Source organism: Etheostoma cragini, chromosome 12, assembly GCF_013103735.1.
Source record: "Etheostoma cragini isolate CJK2018 chromosome 12, CSU_Ecrag_1.0, whole genome shotgun sequence".
NCBI classification, from domain to species: domain Eukaryota; kingdom Metazoa; phylum Chordata; class Actinopteri; order Perciformes; family Percidae; genus Etheostoma; species Etheostoma cragini.
In genome coordinates, this window is record NC_048418.1 from 8,697,855 (window position 1) to 8,716,869 (window position 19,015).

At 39.4% G+C, this 19,015-nt stretch overlaps 3 protein-coding genes across 5 annotated transcripts; 1 reads left to right on the forward strand and 2 right to left on the reverse strand.

Moving 5' to 3' along the window:
- Positions 1–349: 349 nt before the first annotated feature.
- ahsg2 (alpha-2-HS-glycoprotein 2) lies at positions 350–2,866 on the forward strand. Its single transcript, XM_034888662.1, has 7 exons — positions 350–643; positions 1,090–1,197; positions 1,347–1,428; positions 1,552–1,706; positions 1,807–1,902; positions 2,063–2,134; positions 2,251–2,866. Exons 1-7 carry the CDS (start codon positions 446–448, stop codon positions 2,650–2,652), a joined length of 1,113 nt encoding a protein of 370 aa, XP_034744553.1. The 5' UTR covers positions 350–445; the 3' UTR covers positions 2,653–2,866.
- A 1,478-nt stretch (positions 2,867–4,344) lies between these two features.
- On the reverse strand, positions 4,345–9,589 carry LOC117953982 (tyrosine-protein phosphatase non-receptor type 23-like). The gene is made up of 7 exons (XM_034887409.1): positions 9,261–9,589; positions 8,891–9,064; positions 8,640–8,761; positions 8,400–8,565; positions 5,870–5,985; positions 5,154–5,798; positions 4,345–4,401 (listed from the first exon to the last, which is right to left on the reverse strand). Exons 1-7 carry the CDS (start codon positions 9,535–9,537, stop codon positions 4,345–4,347), a joined length of 1,557 nt encoding a protein of 518 aa, XP_034743300.1. The 5' UTR covers positions 9,538–9,589.
- A 1,352-nt stretch (positions 9,590–10,941) lies between these two features.
- Positions 10,942–16,664, reverse strand: LOC117954710 (profilin-2-like). 3 transcript variants are annotated; one of them, XM_034888670.1, is made up of 4 exons: positions 16,487–16,664; positions 16,263–16,377; positions 14,673–14,865; positions 10,942–13,018 (listed from the first exon to the last, which is right to left on the reverse strand). In XM_034888670.1, the coding sequence occupies exons 2-4, from the start codon at positions 16,359–16,361 to the stop codon at positions 12,921–12,923; spliced, it is 390 nt and encodes a 129-aa protein (XP_034744561.1). In that variant the 5' UTR covers positions 16,362–16,377; positions 16,487–16,664; the 3' UTR covers positions 10,942–12,920. The 3 variants fall into 3 exon arrangements, with proteins under 3 accessions (XP_034744561.1, XP_034744559.1, XP_034744560.1); XM_034888668.1 differs by having other exon boundaries at positions 16,263–16,617; XM_034888669.1 differs by having other exon boundaries at positions 10,942–12,688; positions 16,263–16,616.
- Between the last annotated feature and the right edge of the window lie 2,351 nt (positions 16,665–19,015).

Genomic DNA, 19,015 nt, shown 5'->3' on the forward strand with positions numbered 1-19,015 from the left:
GACTGCTAGACTTTAACTTGTAGTGGAGTACATTCACGGTGTGGTATTAGTACTTTAAAAGGATCTGAGTACTTCTTCCAAAAAATTGTGTAAATTTGGCACAGCTATCAATAGGAAATCACGGATGGTGTGAGGTGTTTCCAGATGCTTGGCCCAAAAAACACAGCAAACCATTGATGACTTAAATTCAGACTGTTTTGCGCAGCCAGACTTTGTCATCTTACCTGTACATTTGTTTTGGCAGCAATCCTAAAACCCACCCACATGTGACACAGGAGTCAGGGGGATGATCATGGTGTTTAACTTGGCTCTGTTTTCCTGTTTAAAGTACAGGATAGGCGGACCCCAGGCTGCATAAGCTTGGCCCCTTCTCTTTACCTTCATCCTCTTCTCAAATGCTCTGAAACTTTTGATTGCCTGTGCATCTCTCATCTCTCTCACAGAAATGAATCTCCTGGGCATTACTGTAGTTCTGGGACTACTGGCGGGGGTCTGGGCTCAGATCAATGTTGTACGACCTCAGTGTGACTCCCCTGAGGCAGAGGAGGCTGCTCAGGTGGCTCGGGATTACCTCAATACCCAGCACACTCATGGCTACAAGTATGCACTGAACAGGATTGAGGACATCAAGATCTATACTAAGGTAAAGTCAGCAGGTGTAGTGTTTGTGTTACCAATTTACTCTCTTATCCTGTTTTACAACTTGTTGTTTTTGCAGTTTTTCAAACATGGGATGCAGTACATTATAAAATACTATTTGCATTAATTTCCTCATGACAACCGGATGACAGGGTTACATAATGTGAAAGATTAAACTGTGAACTATGATATAAATGTGTAACTTTGTACACTCAATAATAAAAAAGAAAATATTCCCTAAACATTTGCCAAGCTTAAAATTGTAGTAAATGCCAGGGAAATCTGCATTGTTTTATATAAAGTAGTACATTTTGGTGAGGATACCTCCTTACTTGCGCTAAACAATGCACATCTTTCCCTCCATTATGTTATTTTTTGTCTGCACCCAAATTACGACACAATCAATCAAAGTTGAACAACTAAAGAATGTGTCCTTTTTTCTCTCTTTAGCCTGATGGAGAAATATATGTGCTGGAAATTGACCTGCTGGAGACTGACTGTCATGTGTTGGATCCCACACCTCTTGCCAACTGCACAGTCAGGCCAAAAATATTAACGGTGAGACCCTTTAAGACACAGAAGCACTTATCCGCTGTATGAATTAAACCAAATGTCCCAATACTGATCATTTTAAGATAAAAATTAATGAGAATGTAAAATGTTCAAATTGACCCTTTTATTTGGAATGATTCTTTGTCTCCAATCAGGCAGTAGAAGGCGACTGTGATGTGGTGCTGAAGAGGGTCAGTGGAGCTCTGACCGTCACAGCTTTCAAGTGTAAAACAGAAGGTAAATCATTCACGTCACACAACCTTACTATAACCATGTGACATCCACATGACATTCAGATTATGCCACAAGAGTGTCACCCTAGACACAAATACTTGCATTTATGTCTTTGATGATTTATAGAATCAACAGAGGACCTCTGTGTGGGCTGTCATACCCTCCTTCCCCTGAATGACACCACAGCACTGGAGTTTGTCCAAGCTTCTCTGGCAACCTTCAACAATGTGACTGTGAATGGAACATACACTGTTATGGAGGTTGGAAGGCTGTCATCACAGGTGGACCCAAATTATCAGTCTAGATTGTTTTTCCCACCCGATTTAATGCATCTTCAAGTTCTAATTTGTGTCTGTCAATACTTTCAACACATTGTCTCAGGTTGTGTCTGGTGGGCCAATCTATTTTGCAGAATATATTGTAGTTGAGGCTAATTGCACTGATGATGCCTGCGTGCCCCTGAATGACACCATGGCTGTAAGTACATAAAGCATCTGTTTAGTTTTCCACAGTATTGAATAATTTAATGTAGTTTTAGCCTTGCTGATAAGCTTATCAAAGAACATAGGGAAACTATTGATCTGGTCACCAATGCTCCCCTTAAACACAATTCTTTTTTTCTTAAATTTTCCACCAGGCACGTGGGATTTGTACTGCCAGAGGCTTGAGCAGTGATCACACAGTGGACTGCAAGATGTTTTTAACTCTGGTAAATCATTGTATTCAACTGTTCCAAAATGATTTTTGATGGTCACAAATAAGCCCAATTTTACATTTATAAAGAGGATTTTTCCTAAGCCTCTGTTGATGCATACTCTTTTTCAGATGCCTGTTGTAGATGTCAACAGCACTGCCGCTCTTGCCACATCACCAGCAGTCCACGCACACACAGGCAGCCTGTCACCCATGCATGGTCTGAGGCACCACAAACTGACTACTCTCTATGACCCTCATCTCAGTGGCCTTCTGTCTGAATCAGGAGAGTCAGATGAAGTTGTACCTGTAGCCCCTACAGTGGCTGTTACTGGTGTAGCTCCTGCACCTGCTGCCAATCCTGATCCAGTAATTGACACTGGATCAGCCTCAGATTCCTCAGGCAGTGCTGAGGTCCCTGTTGTTGTAGTAAAGAGAGATGTACCTGTCCCTGCAATTGTTGACACTGTGACCCAAAAAGACCCCATAGCTTTAGTGCCAGTGTTGTGCCCAGGAAGGGTCCGATTCTTCTAGTGTTTAGGTCCAAAAGCACTTAATTTATGCTTCCTTACACTGGCACAAGAGTAACGTATGGCTACAATGAACATGTCCTGTGTTAGGTAGATGTAACACCCATACAATTCCTACAAACAAATGAAATTGTCAAACAAGCATTATGCCTTGTAAGGCTACCCTTAAAACCGCCGTAAAAAAGTGAAAACGATAAAGATCTGCATTGATGAATACATCTTTCAAGGCTAAGCGTTGTTCTTTTTGGTGTACACTATTTTAGTACATTTGATAGTCAAGTATGGAATTACCTAAGCCTTTAACAGCTTTGATGAGTACACACAGATAGCTCCAAACTTTGAATAACTCATGTGCCAAGGGCGTTTGCAAAATAAAGTTGTTTGCCAATTGTGTTGACTTGTGCCAATGACATTCCTATGAACCCATTGACATTTCCAGACAAATGTTGCTCAAATTGTCATGTTCATCTTAAACATTACTGAAATGCTTTCAACATTCAAATCTGGTTGTCAGATTTGTTTAATTTTTTTTATTGACAATTCAAAAGAGAAAAAGCCTTATTTACCAAACTGCATAAATAAACTACATTGGAAATTACATTTTATGCACAAGCAGAAAAAGATGAGGTTGTAAGTTACTTGGAGGCTACAGAAATTCTTGTTAAGTATATTTACACAAATGGGTCAATGTTCAGGAAGTGCCAGTTCATGGCAGGACAAATAAGTTTGAGGGCAATGCATCTTTTGATTCACAGCAGATCGCGTACCAAATGTAAAGGTTGTTCTTAACTGACCGTGCCACAGAGATTTCATTTTAGATTTTGTTTCCCCACACAACCCTCAAAAGATTCTTAAGCCTATTCAAATGAAATAAACGCTTATGAAGTGGCTAGTTCCAGTTGTTTATTCACATTGACGGCAACTCATTTCTGCTTCTGATTTCCACTCTCTGAAGGACGAGTTGGTTGGGTTTGTTAAGTCCTGCAGAAGAGACATTAGTCCCAAAGACATAGTAAAAAAAAAAAAAAAAAAAAAAGTCACTTTATCATCCTATTTGCTTGTTTGTCAGCTGCAGAGCTTCTTTGTTGAAATGCTTTTTCAAGAACATGAGGTTCAATGCTTTGGCTAGAGGCTAGGTGTCATAAGCCTCCAGAGGTTTTTGAATTTAGGGTTTAAATGTGCCCCACTGACAAAGGGGTCCTGGGACAAAGGCACATAATGTGCCCCATTCGAAGGGATAAAATGTAAACTCGATTTATCACCAGGCTTTGGCGTGTAGTTGACATCAGGTAAGGGATGGGACATTCCTTTCCCCCACATTTTGGGGTGTTGAGGGTTTTCTTGTGGGGGCTTGAAACTTTGAGCATCTTGAGGTTTGCTACTGTGATGCCTTGCACGATTGTGTGCATGCAAGTCTGCACCACGAACTATGTCTTCGGATGGCAGTGGAGATCCATTGAAGCGGTTGGACTTCCTTCCCGGTGGGCCTTGCTGTAGCAGCAAATAACTCTTTGGTTCAGAATAGGAGTCAGTCTGATGATCTGGCTGTGAGGCATTGTTGGGGGCCGTCGTCTTGTCATAAGTTTGTGCTTGAGCATCTCGAAGCACGTTGTAAGGGACCAGAGGACGATCAAGTTCACTTTGGACTTGTGACTTGATTAGCCTAGATTTACTAGCTTTGTTAGATTGTCGTTGCTCAGCTGTAGGTGTATTCTGCTGCTTTGCCATGCGTGGCTGTTGTAGATATTGGCCACTATAAGACACAAAATTGGGCCCAGAGGGATTATTGATGTCCCATGCTAATAATCGGCCATTTTGCTGCTGTAGTGACTGTTCATTATATGGCAGCATTGGATTTACTGGTTCACTACCTGAAGCTTGAGGTTTAGAGTGCACATTGTGATGAGGTGGTGATTGGCTTTGTGGTATTCTTTGGAGCGTCTCATTTTGTGGTATATATGGCCAATAAGGATATAGTGAATTTGGTACAAAAGTATAAATTGGCGGATCAAAACTAGGCTTGCTGGGATGATTTAGTACAGCAGGGTTGCCATCTGGTGGCTGGGGAAATTTCTCATTTCCAGATGGAAGGTGCTGGGACTGAGATGAAATGGGTGCAGAGATGGAAGGTGTGGTAGCTTGCGTTATTGTTTTGGTCGGCTTTTGAGGAAGGGGATCAGAATTTAAACTGCCAAACCCAGAATATGCCAATGGGAGGAATGGTAGTCCTGGATAAAGTGAAGGTGCATCTCTACCAGAGGGACCAGAGGGAATAATATAATGGTGATGTTGATGAAAAGCAATTTGTGGACAGCAATTAGAAATTCCAGATGGGCAAAACTGTGGGCAGTAAACAGGTAGCATATATGGAGAGCCCAGATGAGGACCTTGTGGAACTACATCACTATTACTAGGTTGCGGAATAGCAGATTCCAGGGGAGGTTGATCCCTGTGAGTTATGACCGGTTGTGGCTGCTGCATGGTGGTAGCAGAGGGTAACGTTACAGGCTGGGGGTTCTTTTCAATCTCTGGCTGAAAAGGATAGGGATAGAATGATCGTACTTGACCCTGAGGAGCTTTATTCTGTGGAGGCCTTGGAGCAGCAGTAGGGGTTTCAGTCTCTAGCTGAGGGTAGAAGGGATAGGGGTAAAACGGTGGTTGTACTTGGCCCCGAGGAGGTTTAGTCTGTGAAGGCCTTGGAGCAGCAGTAGGGTTTTCTGTCTCTAGCTGAGGGTAGAAGGGATAGGGGTAAAACGGTGGTTGTACTTGGCCCCGAGGAGCTTTAGTCTGTGAAGGCCTTGGAGCAGCAGCAGTAGGGTTTTCAGTCTCTGGCTGAGGGTAGAAGGGATAGGGGTAAACTGGTGGTTGTACTTGGCCCCGAGGAGCTTTAGTCTGTGAAGGCCTTGGAGCAGCAGCAGGGTTTTCAGTCTCTGGCTGAGGGTAGACGGGATGGGGGTAAAATTGTGGTTGTACTTGGCCCTGAGGGGCTCTAGTCTGCTGAAGCCTTGGAGTAGCAGTAGGGTTTTCAGTCTCTGGCTGAGGGTAGAAGGGCTCCTGCTGTGGAGCTGCAGATGCTTGTGGCCAAGGCAGTGATGGACAGGACATTTTTGTTTCTCCCTCTCCAGCCAATTGAAGGGTGTACATTCCATCCTAGAACACAAGGTCAATGGATTACACTAAACGTTTTCTAAAAAGGTGAAATTTGAGAGTTAGCCTCATACCTTTTTCTCCATGCAGGGTGTATAACGAACAGAGAGGACCACACCTTCAGGATGTACAACTACACTGAAACCACATCTGGGTGAAGCCTTCATCAATGGCTCCCAGTTACCATTCACTGCAAAGTAATACATTTCAGCACTATAAAGAAACCATTACAGAAAAGTACACTTTGAGAGAAAAAAAAGTAACCAGACATTTCCCATTTTGCTCTCAAAAGGAATTAAATGCAAATGTGTTGATAGCTTCCAACACTGAAGATATCCCTTCTCCAAAATTGTATTCTCCTTAACGTGAGCGCTACCCTTCATGATTAGAGGCCTTTCAGACCATTGTAATGCAAATTTAAGAAGCTTAAACTTGAGTAGTCTAACCACTTAGGTAAAACTGAGAAGTTTCCTAAAATTACAGTTGGTAACTATTAATTTACATATGAACTCACGAAACAGACCTGTGAAAAATAGTCTGCTTTGGCCAGTTACAGAGCAGTGCTTGGTTCTGGTGTGACTTTGTCACATACTCATTTTAGGAAAGCACACAAAAGATTTTCTAAAAACATTTAAGGCAAGAAATAGGCAACGCAGTAGGAGAATCTTGATTCATATTTTAATTTAGTGCCGCCTAGTTTTACTTAAGCAGTCATTGGGAATGGCTTAGAGACTCCTCAGCTCTGATCGTTAAATCTTCCGGCACAGGGAAAATTTGTAATTGCCGCAGGAGGTACTATGGGGAGGCAGGGGAACTTAAGTCACAGATCATGTGTCTTAATATGCTACTGTCAGGTTAGTGACAATACATTTTAAAAAGTTACCTACTGACCAGAAAACATTCTCAATTAGTCAAGTTAGGACAGCTATTAGTAAAGAATCAAGATGCAGGATAAGTTTACCAGGAGCACTTAAAGCTTTGGTAGGCACTAGAATTGGGTAGATTTCAGGGTTTACCGGTCCAATGTCTGAGACATTTTATGCCAACTGGCATTTGTCACCGAGGCCTTCTGGCAAATAAAGCATAGCCTACTTTATCAACCTGGCGTCACACCAATAAATCCAATTTGTGTTGCAAGTAGTTGCATTACTCATTTAACTTTTCAATAGCATCGCAATTGATGAAACGTGGCTTCTCAGTAGCTTAGCTCTTTTATATCTAGTGTGGTAGCGTCCACACATGAAAACATTTTTCCCCTGAGACTATCTGCAGCTTGAGTGCAGTACAGACTGCACTTGACGTCTGAAATGAAACTGCCAAAGATTACTGATGCCTAATGTATGTTGTACGCATGTTTTCAAAAATTACAATACATTTGGGGGCTAGAATTAGCTTCAGTATAGTGCAACTTCATATATAAATTTAGGACAACTGGTAGGTTAGCCAATTAAACTTTCCAAGTAGCTTACTTAACACTGGTAAGAAGCAATATTGATGTGAGAATGTTATTTATGAATTAACTGAGCCACCATTGTCTGACAGCAATTTACTGCCAAGCCAACCAATAAAAAGATCACATTTCAGAAGGCGGGGGGGTTCTGTTAACTAGAAAGCATTTTTAGGCTGGTGAGCTATGGCAAAATAAACTCAAACTTGAGCTGCCAATATGGCAGCAACTATAGGCAGATATAAACCTCCCGTTTAAGTAAAAAAAAAAAAAAAAGTTCCAAAAGTGTTAACTCAACCATACCAACCAAAAAAAAAAATGACAGGCTGCTGCTCGAGTCCTCACTAAGACCAAGGAGGTGGATCACATCACTCCAATTCTGAAGTCCTTAAACTTGCTTCCTTTGACTCAAAGAATTTATTTCAAAAATAATTTAGCTAGTTTATAAATCACTAAACAGTTTAAGGCCAAAATACATTTCTGATCTGCTACTACACTATGACCCACCCAGACCTCTCAGGTCATCTGGAACAGGTCTTCTTTCGGTCACCACAGTCAGAACTAAACAGGGGAAGCAGCGTTCAGTTTCTATGTTTCTCATTTCTGGAACAAACTTCCAGAGAACTGCAGAGCCGCTGCTACTCTGTTCTTTTAAATCAAGGCTGAAGACTTCTTTTATGTTGCATATCTTTAAGTGGCGGTTAATGTCTTATACTGCACTGTAACATTGTTTTGTTTTTATTTTTTAACTGTTTGTATAAAGCACTTTGAGTTGCCCTGTTGCTGAAATGTACTATACATATAAAGCTGCCTAGCCCAGAGGCTAAAAACACATTTAAACATATCCTGTTTTAGCCTGTTGGGTGCCAACTCTAGCACAAGTTTTACAAGGTGTAGGGAGCGCCAATTGTTTTTGTTTCTCTACATTTACAAACAGAGCTACATGTTGAAATTGACCGGAATTCTCCTTTAATGCTGCATGATTGACTGGGGTTTGCCTCACTGCCAACATGGAATAGCAGGAAAAGCACAGGTGTCACTTTGTCACACAAGTGACAGCAATTCCTTGACGACTAATTTGTCGTAGTCAGTATTACACTTGACCGTAGCCATGTCTTTATTCAGTGTTGATTTTAAAACAAAAAGGCAAAACTTACATTTGACATTAATTTTAGCAATTGAGACTGTCCATCCAGTTTTCACAACCATGCCCTCAGCATGGCAGGTGACCGTCGGTGGGTTAGGGGAAGACAGCTTCATCAAAGGACACGACATCCTCACGTTTAACCCCAACCAAAGCATTGGGAGAACATAGCTATCCTCCTAAAACCAGAAAGCAAAATGTTGCATTCGTACATGCTTCAAGCATGCAGTGCTTTCCGAACAAAGTATCCCACCTCAAGAGCAACAAAGCACCCATCATAAGGAGCAACTAAAACCAATTCTCTTCGCGTTGATCTGATGGTGTAACCACAGCTTGGCGGCAACTTAGACAGAGCCAGAGGAGACAGGTGACTTCCTGACCAATTACATGAGACAGAAAATACAGATTTAGAAAACAAATTGACACTTCTCCGTCAACACACAATATTGTTCACAGCACAAATGATAGAGCTGTAAATGCCACAAGAAAAGCCTGTGAACTTACCCCTATCCACAAACAGGGAGCCAGGGATGGAGGCAGCACTTTGGACTTGAAGCTTCATGGAGTCTCCAGTACATTCAACCTTTGGGTCCATTAGAAGGAGTTGTTCCATTGCTGCAGTATCTGGCTTTGAAAAGCCATCACTCTGTCTTTGAAGTTGCTTAGGGTCCTCCCAACCTTTTACAAATAGTTAAGCTCAAATCAATACATTTACTGTTCTAATATTGAACAGATTCAACAACAAGCCAAAAAGGTCAAACAGGTGTGCAATACACACATACGACTTGATGTGTCAAAAACATTCAAAGTAATGATTTACAACTTTTACAGTGTTTTTCATGCAGGATTGTATGCTAATATATCCTTTACATACCCATGTCTTCTTGGTAATCTGTATCAACATCCAGGAAGTTCTTTGTGGCTTTGGTTCCGTTGAGTTTATCATCTGGCAGATAGTTTTGCCCAATTAACAGTGTTCCATGCTGCAGATCCCTTGCTTTAGCTTGCCCTTCGCTTAGTGTCGAGTTTTCTCTTGATTTAGCCAATGCCTTAAGTTGTGCCAGTTTTGTGCAAAGGCAAAATGAACTGGCAAACACTAAAAGTCCTAAACATAGTAAAACTCTATTGCCCCTGCTCTTTCTGCACGCCATTGGAGCTAAGAAAAAGCACTACACAGAAAACTGCCTCAACAGTGCCTTACAAACACAGGCAGTGTTAAGGGGTTTGGTCTGGCCTAATTACTTTAATCAAACACCTGAACATAGCAGGTGTTGTCAATAGAGTAGTTAAGGGTGGCATTAATTTGTGATCCTGTGGCCTTTTGGCAGTTAAAGACTAAAGTTACAATGTGACACATTTAATTTTCCTTCTTGTAAGGCTTATTAGACAGGCTTAAGATTTTTTGGCTTGATTATTATATTTGTTTTCAGGCCTTTAGTGATATAATTTAAGTTTGTTCAAGCCTTTATCTGTTTAGGTTTCTCTGAGCCTGTAGAGAAGAGTTGTTCACTAGACAAATCAGAGAAATGTCGTCAAAAACTACCAACAATAATATGTCATAGCAAACAATTGGCACTTACAATGTCATGGTGTCTATGGCTGCCTTTTTCAGGCCTAACTGGTTGCTAAATGGATGTGGACAACAACATTAGGTTAAAAATAGGATTAAACCCTTAACAAGCCAGTTTGACCTGTTGTCACAAACTTATACTGTGCCGGTGAAAATTGTTCAGAACATGTCAAGTTTCCCAGGATTCCAAACTTCTGAGTCTAACTTCAAAGAAAATGAACAAATCCATTGTGGAGATTTAAGAAGTATGAATTATTGAGTTTGAATGTTTCACTCAGTGTCAACATCACACATCGTCAAAGAGTTGGAACGAGCAGATACAGAATGTGGATGATCGTGTGAGACAAAGTTGGAAAAAGGGAAAAGCTGCATGGGGTTTACCTTTTAGAGAGTATTAATGAAAGCCAACAGTGTATTGCCTTTGCTTAAACATGTCATCTTTCCTTTAAACTGATCAAAAGGTCTCTAAAATGTAATAGATATTACATTAATTGTTTCTCCTCATCCTAAATCAAAGAGTAAGACAACATTCACCTAACTAAAAAAAAAGTGCAGATGTTTACTGACACTACTGGAGTGGGCAAAGTCCCTTCAAAGTAACAAATAATTTCCCATTAATGACAGCCTGCAGAGCATTGAAAATGGGATTGACTTCTCATTTCCTGAAAAAAAAATTAGTTGGCTAGTTATTTCTGGAATTTAGTAACAGTTGATCACAGGAAGAGAACTTTACTACATATACTGACTTAGATTATCCCATTAGAGAACAATGGAATCTATTAGTTCAAGAATAAATGGCATGAGTAGTGCTTTGCTGTTTGAGTCTACAAAAGAGCTACAAAGTAATCCATCCCAAAAGATTTATACATTGTTGCCAAAGTAGTGTATAATTTATTCAGTAAGTTAGAACTAAACAGTGATGCTTTAACATTTTTGAATCACTGAACCCACAAGTTTGTACTCACAAGGCAACAGAAGGAACATATTGGCTTGACCTCTGGTTGGAATAACTTTTATTGGATCTGTCTGTAAACAAGATGTCTCATCAATTCATGGCATTTGAAATAGCAGATTTTGTGGCAGGAGGAATTTCCAACAAAAAAAAAAAAGAAAAAAAATATTGCAAACATCTTTTTCTGTCATTTAATTCTGTACATATTCCACAAAGTCTGGAGATTACTGATGCCAAAATATCCCTTAGGAAAGTGCCATTAAAAGTTACTTCTTGCTGGGGCAGCAGTTAAAAATCCAACTCGTAGTTGCAACAGATCAGATCGATTTTATGGCACAGAATACACAGTTATTCTCAGAAAATTTCACAAGACAACTTACAAATGTTCTTATTCCAACCAACACCATTTTCAATATGTTTAGTGTACACAGCATCATGTTTTCCTTTTAAATATACGTCTAAGTACCATACTATGACAATTTGTGAATACACCTTTGATGACTAAAGCACAAGGCAAATAATTCCAAGGTGTTGGAGCCCTCGGTTTACAGTCAAAATGCATTCATACTGTAGTAAAATGACATTGCAGATTCATTGGTTAATGGACACGAAGTTGACAACAAATCAATTAGTGATGACAAGTTTTAGTAGTGATGAAGTCTAAGGAAGCAGTTCATGTTTTACAGTCATCTGAAGTTGTCTTAATGATTTACAGTCAACAAGTGATACTAATCACCCAATAATTACCCATCAGGCTTAGTTTAAGTAATTCTGATAATCCTTATACTGACAATTGGTCCAAAAGGGAAGGAAAAATAAAAAATAAATAAAAAAGGTCCAAAACAAAAGTGATTTTTCGGAAAAATTTACAAAACGGAGAAGCTGACTGACAAATGTTGGAGCGGTCACAGAGGTGAAATGTCATGACAATATCTTGAGACATCAGCAATGCTGACCTTACACTACACTCAAAACAGCCGAACACCACATCAACTTTTAAGAACACATTCAGGTACAACAGCAAAAGCGTGTGATGGAGGGTAAAGGACGTTGTGATTGAGGGTGGCGATTTGGTACACATTCAGGGGTTGTCAGAGAAAATTGGTCTTTTCTATAATGGAGGCAGAGTGAAGATGGTTTTGGCTGGAATATTACGTAGGGCTAGGATCTGTAAAGGAGGGTATGCATGCAACTTTTAAATGCCCACATGCTGATGAAAAAAAGAAAAAAGATATATGTATATATACCACTGACATCTTTGAGTAATGCTCACAAAGCAAAACTATCACCACCATTAAATGTGTACTTCCCCTTGGAATATTAGGCAGTTGCTGAGTGAATGTTATACAAGGAGAGTCCAAATTTGTTTTACACTTTTTATTATTACATTTGCAATCATTTTTGCACACTTTTGGTTAATAACTGTCTGAATGAACATGCCAATACTGTAGTGCCAAAAACATGAAGTACAATGTTAAAGTAGGGAAGGGAGTGAAGAAAATATATTTTATAAAAATAAAAGGGGAGTGTGGAGTGGTATGAGTTAAGTAAACCAAAGGCTGTTTATAAAAAGTAAACTGGAGAGGAAGTAACATTGTATGCCATTTAATCCTGGAAGTAGTGTTAACACAACTGTGGCGGGTGAGAGTGAGCCGCTAGGTTGATGGATGGGTGGAGGCTGCTTAATATCCAGACCTCCTCAGGTACTCAGCCATTGCATGTGCTTTCTTGTTAAGAGTTCCACCATGGATCGCCTCCTTTCCCATGACTAAAACCAATACTGGAGCACAAGGAAAAAAAGAGAAATGAACAAAACTGAAGAGCCTCCCCCCCCCCCCATACATGATGAAGGGGGGGGGGGGGGGGAACAAAGGTGACACAGTATCTTACCACTCTTCATTGCTATTAAAAGTTTCCGAGACATGTGACTGCTTGCAGGAGAAATCTTAAACAGCAATATTTCTTTTCTCTTCTTTTTGTCCCTCAATTTTAACTAAGTGAGCTTGAAAACATTAAAACCCTGAATCCCTCAAGTATTTTGCCATTGAGTAAGCCTTCTTATTCAATCCGCCTCCATGGACCCCTTCTTTGCCCATTACAAGAACCAAAACTGAAAGAGAAGAGATAGAAGAAAAGGACAGTTAAGAAAAAGTATATATATATAAAAAAATTAAAGTCAAGGAAAGGCATTCCAAGCAAGAAGTAACATCACCAGAAGTATGTAGTGCAGGATAGTAGACTGTGTGCCATACAGGGCTAACCAGGTTTTCTATGCACCTTTAGACTGCAATAGGCGATTTCACTACCAGGTCATTTTACCGTTAATACAGTTTGGACTGCCATATGACGACAAGTCAGTGTCCAAAAATGGATCAAATTGAACGTGGAAAATATTACTCACTAGTGTTCCTTAAATAGATATATTTACCAAGCAAACAAGTGAGCAATTCCCCACACAGCCCTGTGTCATCTATAACACAGGGTTGGAAATCATCAACACAGCTTTTCCTTTCCATGTAACCATTATAAGCTGCAGGAAGATCAGTGCACTTGATTGGTCAGGACAGCTATTGTCGATCAACACTTACTAATAGCAAACCAGATTTACCGTAACACTAACAAGCCAGTGGATTTAGCAAAAAAATGAAATAAATACTTCTTGAAAGTACAGCACTCAAAAAGTGCCATGCTTATTCTGCTAAAGGCAGACATAACTAATAAGATACATGCCAGGGACTAATTAAGGTGCATTGTATCTTCCATACAGATGTGTAAACTGTGGGTACAAATTAAATATATAATACACTTAATTGGTGCTCTTTTGACTACCCTTTGTTAAGGATAACATGCAAGGAGGATGACAGGTGGAAATCTCTCAAGAGCAGAGATGAAAATGAAAGGAAAACAGAGTTTGGTTTTGTTTGCAATCAGGGTTTCCCGCGTAAAAATATAGACAGTTTTCTTAATACAGTCTTAAGTAAGAATTGATTTAAAAGTATGACAACACTTCCTTTGAGCAACTAAAATAGTATGTGAACACAATGCTATGTTGCAGCAAACAATCAAAGTCTCAATGTCAAACTGCCAACAAGTTTCACTATGTGAGAAACACTGGAGCAATATCCGACATTGAGGACCACACAGGCAAACAGACTTGAGTAGGCAAACCCTGGTTTACATGAGGTTTGTGATGAAAAGCAGACTCTTAAAAAAATTAATCAATGTGCAAATTACTTTAAATTTCACAAGTCTGCATCTATAGCCCTTGCCTGAGGGCATCATATGATGTTGTGACTCTGGGGCTCTGTTTTACTAAAGCAATTTGTGAGCATAATTGCAATTACAGCAGAAATGAAGATTAGCCCATTGAAAAGGCAATAAGGTTGTAATTGAGCATTATCACCAGTCTCAAATCGGAGTTGTCATTTTGTAAATCATGTTAACAGTACAAATACCCTGCGTTATTTACCAGTACCATATATGTCTTAAAATGTCATGTTTTGTCTGACCAACAGTCCAAAAAGCCAACGCAATTCATGCATGAAAAGAAAAACATCAAATTCTCAAATTTAAGAAGCTGCAGCCAGCAAATAATTTGCCAAGAGCAAATTATCTCAAGTTGTAAATTTAATAAAAACAGAGCTGGTTACAGTCTGAACTACCCCGCTGGAGGTTTTTATAAGAGAAATAAATATGGTGTCTTCTTAATCCATGCATTTTGATGGTTATGATGATGAAGTGAACAGTTCTGAAACTACACTTACCTTTTCCAGCTCTTCCCACAGTGACATTGTACGTAGGTTCTCCGCCTTGGCTCTTTGTTCTGATGTCCATTGTCCAGTCCCCATCATCATGGAGGCTGTCTCTGAGGACTGAACATTTCTTTGAGCCCAGAGTGAGACCACTGGTGTAAAAGGTCTCTCTGTCCTTACCAATAAGGACATCAATTTCTTGAGACTGAAAAACACAAAAACCACAGGATTGGGACAATTTCACTTACAGTCAGATCTGCAGACAGACAAATATGCTTCCAGTTGCATGACAAGCTGAATTCCCTAACATGTCAATGAGCACTCCTTTGTTAAAAGGTTACATTGCTACACTATAATATTACACACTATAAAAAAAAAAAGGCCTTTTATACCTTAAAGCAGTGTGCCTTGACTTTTTGGGGTATAAATTACCTCTTGTGTACATAGTCTACTTCAGCTGCTTTATGTTACATCCAATAAACACACATTTGTTTATTTTTTAAAAACTATTTAAATTGCCAAATTTTCAACTAGCGCTGAAGAGAATAGTCAATTGACAGAACATTTACCAGCTACAATTTAATGTACATTTGCTGTTTCCATTTTTTTTTTAAACGTTCATGTACAGATAGACAACTAAATATGTTTAAATCTAGCAATTTTAGCACAACCTCGGGTTCTAAGAAGTTACTCTTAGGATATATTTACCCATTTTCTGACAAGCTATAGAACGAGTTAATAATCCAGAGTAATAAACAAATCTAAGTCGTAGCCCTATTCCAAACAATTTGTATAACTGCCATCAGAACTGACTAGAATATTAACTGTATCCAACAACCAGAAAAATTCAAAAATCTGCAAATCTATTGATTTAGGACCACAATTTGTGGTATTTAAAATATCCCATCCCTGCAGTAAGTAACGGAGGTAAAGTGACGTCTATGCACCGGGCTAGCTCTCGTACCATCCCTCTCAATGAAAAAAAAACAAAAAAAAAAAACGCACACATTGTCATTTCTATCAAAAACATTATACATGTCCGAATGTGCAGGTTGATTGCTCGCGTATAATAACGAGAAAGTCTCATCGTAGGCTGACCAATCATCCGACAGAATTAGCCTTTTAATGACATGTAGCCAGTAAATCAGCAGCTTAACTAGCTAGCTAATCAAAGCGGCCGTGCACACAAAGCACGCACGTTTTCTTAAATCAGACACCGTCTACTCGCTGGTTTTAAATTAGCTTTAGGTTAATATAACGGTATCTTGACAATTTCATTTGCCCTCGTTAACTGCAACTACGTTAATTGCGTCATGTTTTTCATGTGCAAGCCACAATGTGTAAAGTCTTATCTGATCAACACGAGGTCTAATCCTGCATCGTTTCCTTGGCAGGAAATAACCGAGACAGGCCACCGATAAACTAGCTAACGTTAGCCCACTAAGCTAGCACGGTACCGTTAGCTTGCTATTCATTTAGATCCTGCGAGGTAACGGTTTTAACGCTATTCCAACTGTCGAGCGTCTACGTGGGTAGATACATAAACAACACTGTCAAACGGAACCATACTTTCGCTCTAATCACCCAATTTTGACCTCTTACCGTGATATTGTTGAAAGTACCACCGGCATGTGCTGCCCAAACATATTTGGCGTCCGTATATCCAACAATGGCGCTGTCCTGACAGCTGCCATCGGCCATCAGGTTCTCCACATAGCTTTGCCAAGACATATTCAAGAAATTGATGCTATAACGTTATAAAAAAACCTACAGCTTTGGAAGTACGGTTGCCAAACAGGATACAGCCAAATTGGAAGAAAACCTACAGACAAATGTAGAGTCTCCAATCTAACCCGCACTTCGACGTTAACCAACGTCAAGGCTGGGGCAGCAAAGAAAGCCAGGGCAGTGAGGCAGCGGCTGGGTGTAGTCCGTATCAGATCACTCCGCACAATGAGCTCCCCGGCGCTTTTATGGCAGCAGGCGGCGGAATAAAATGGTACTTATCAGCTCAGCCAAGAGTCAACTGTCTGAGGGAATGCCGGTGGAGGATTTACTGATTGCATCGTTAAATCAGTCATTCTTTCATTTATTGAAGGGTGGACCAGCTCAAACACCATACGTTGTTTTCAGTCTCATCAGCTCAATACTTGACGACTTGTCCTAATTGTGTCATAATTGCTTAGAAAAATGATTTAAACTGATGTCATGATTTAGAAGTTAGCTACAAAAAATGAGTTATTAAGTCCTGTTTGAGGTTCAAACAACTATAACGTCACTATGTAGCATGAGGTGCATTACAAACAAAAGAAGTATAGTCTAGCCTATATTTGGAACTGCATCGCCATATAAATAGATCTTATTTGATGATATGGCAACGCTTTATGTTCAGTAATGCGCAATAACCTTTATGTGCAATCACAATTAGGGTTACCGCTTCCTTTTTAGATATTAGTGTTCTAATAAGGTCAGAAGAAAACAAAAGTTATATTTGATGTGGACAAAATTTGTTTTACACAAACAGCGTCTCGTTTGGGCCTAACACCATTTGGAAGTAAAGTCAATATAAAAAAAAACACAAGAGTTAAATAAAACAAAGTTCGTCTTATTCTATATTCCAATTAATCTTCAAGCGCAATCTTCATTAGCCCATCTTCATCTTGCCAAAACCAGGGATCAAACCTGACAAGTTGGCCAGTTTTTAATTCCAGATGTTCCTGTCTGAAAACATTATTTTGGTAACGGTGATGCGTAATAATAGTTAAGATAGAGTCACTTAACCTTTCAGATGATTTGCTTTCCACACCAACACAAAGTTTAAACAGATTTGAACCGACACTATTTGATTGTGTGAAATGGCTCATGGTTCGAATAAGCACACAGTATGGCACTTTTTAACCACGTTGTTAAGTCAACAATTTTGTCTCTTTCTTTATGTCTATTTATTAATATGCTGACAAATAATTGTTGCCATAAAAAATAGTATTACAAGATGCAAGCCAGTTTGGATGGTGGAGAGTTCAAGGTGCATTAAAGAAAACAAGGAAAAAGAAGCAAGATAGCCTACCATAGATTACATATTAAACACAATCCATATTAAACCCTGTCTAAGTGAAACATTCACTCCACGGCCACCAGGGGCCGTGTTCTCTATACTTATGACTGGTCCACAGTACTATTCTCTGGTGCAGAGGGATATGGAAAACTTGAGACAACAGTTGTAACCCTTTAAGGATTTTCTTTTTAATTGCCTCTTTTTTAAATTCCAAAACTGAAATCATTTTGGTTGATTGATTTCTACAACATTTTAAACTCTATGCAGATCTACTCATATACATGCTAAAGTTTGTCACATTGTAAGTAGCCCCGTGTATTTTTTTTTCTTCATGTTGACCTTGTTAGAAAACAAAACAGAGTTCACTTCACCTCCCAAAATGCTGCATATGCAAGTGCCATGATGCACTGCTGTGACATGATGCAAACAGTCTATCCTACAACCACAACTTGATAATTCATCCATTAGTCAATTCCTCCGTGATGGTTGCAGAAGTTACAGTCTATTACTGTCATATACTAGTCTTACTAATATATGACATACTTTTATTTATACCCCAGAACAGTGTTAAAGTGCAACAGTGAAATCTAAATTAATTTAGAATTAATTTATATTTTTTACCTTGCATTGAAGGTTGTGTGATTGCACATAAACTGACCTTTATTGTGAATAATAGCTATGTATCAACAATCTTGAAACTGTAAAAACTGGAGAACTTAAACAAAACTTTCCTTTCTCACCACATGTAAACTCTAACAGGTAATACAAGCTGTGGGATTGTTGCTAAGTTGTACTATAACCCTACAGTAGTGATCTTTGACTCTATAAAGGTGCAGGGGAAAGTTCACACAAGTCATTTTTAACAAAGCACCCTCACAAAACAAGAACTATAGGATCCTGTGATCTATTTTTACGAGAATACTGTACAACCTATGGTAATGCTTCTGTAAGAGAACTCTGATAATATCAACTGGAATAACACTGCAGCATGCAAATACCCAGAGAGAGAGAGAGAGAGAGAGAGAGAGAGAGAGAGAGAGAGAGAGAGAGAGAGAGAGGGAAAGCTGATGCCTTCAAGTGTTTTCCAATAATGGCTGACTTTTACATTTGCAGGGGAAATGCAATACGGCTCAGTGCTTGTCCTTAATGTTTATACAAACATGCATTATTGACAACTCAAAGTCAAAAGAGAATGGGCAATTCTCAAGTACATCCATTATTCACACAAGTGACACATACTTGATCATTAGAAAAACCATTACTATTTTCATTACTAGTTGCCACGACTGCTGCTACATCT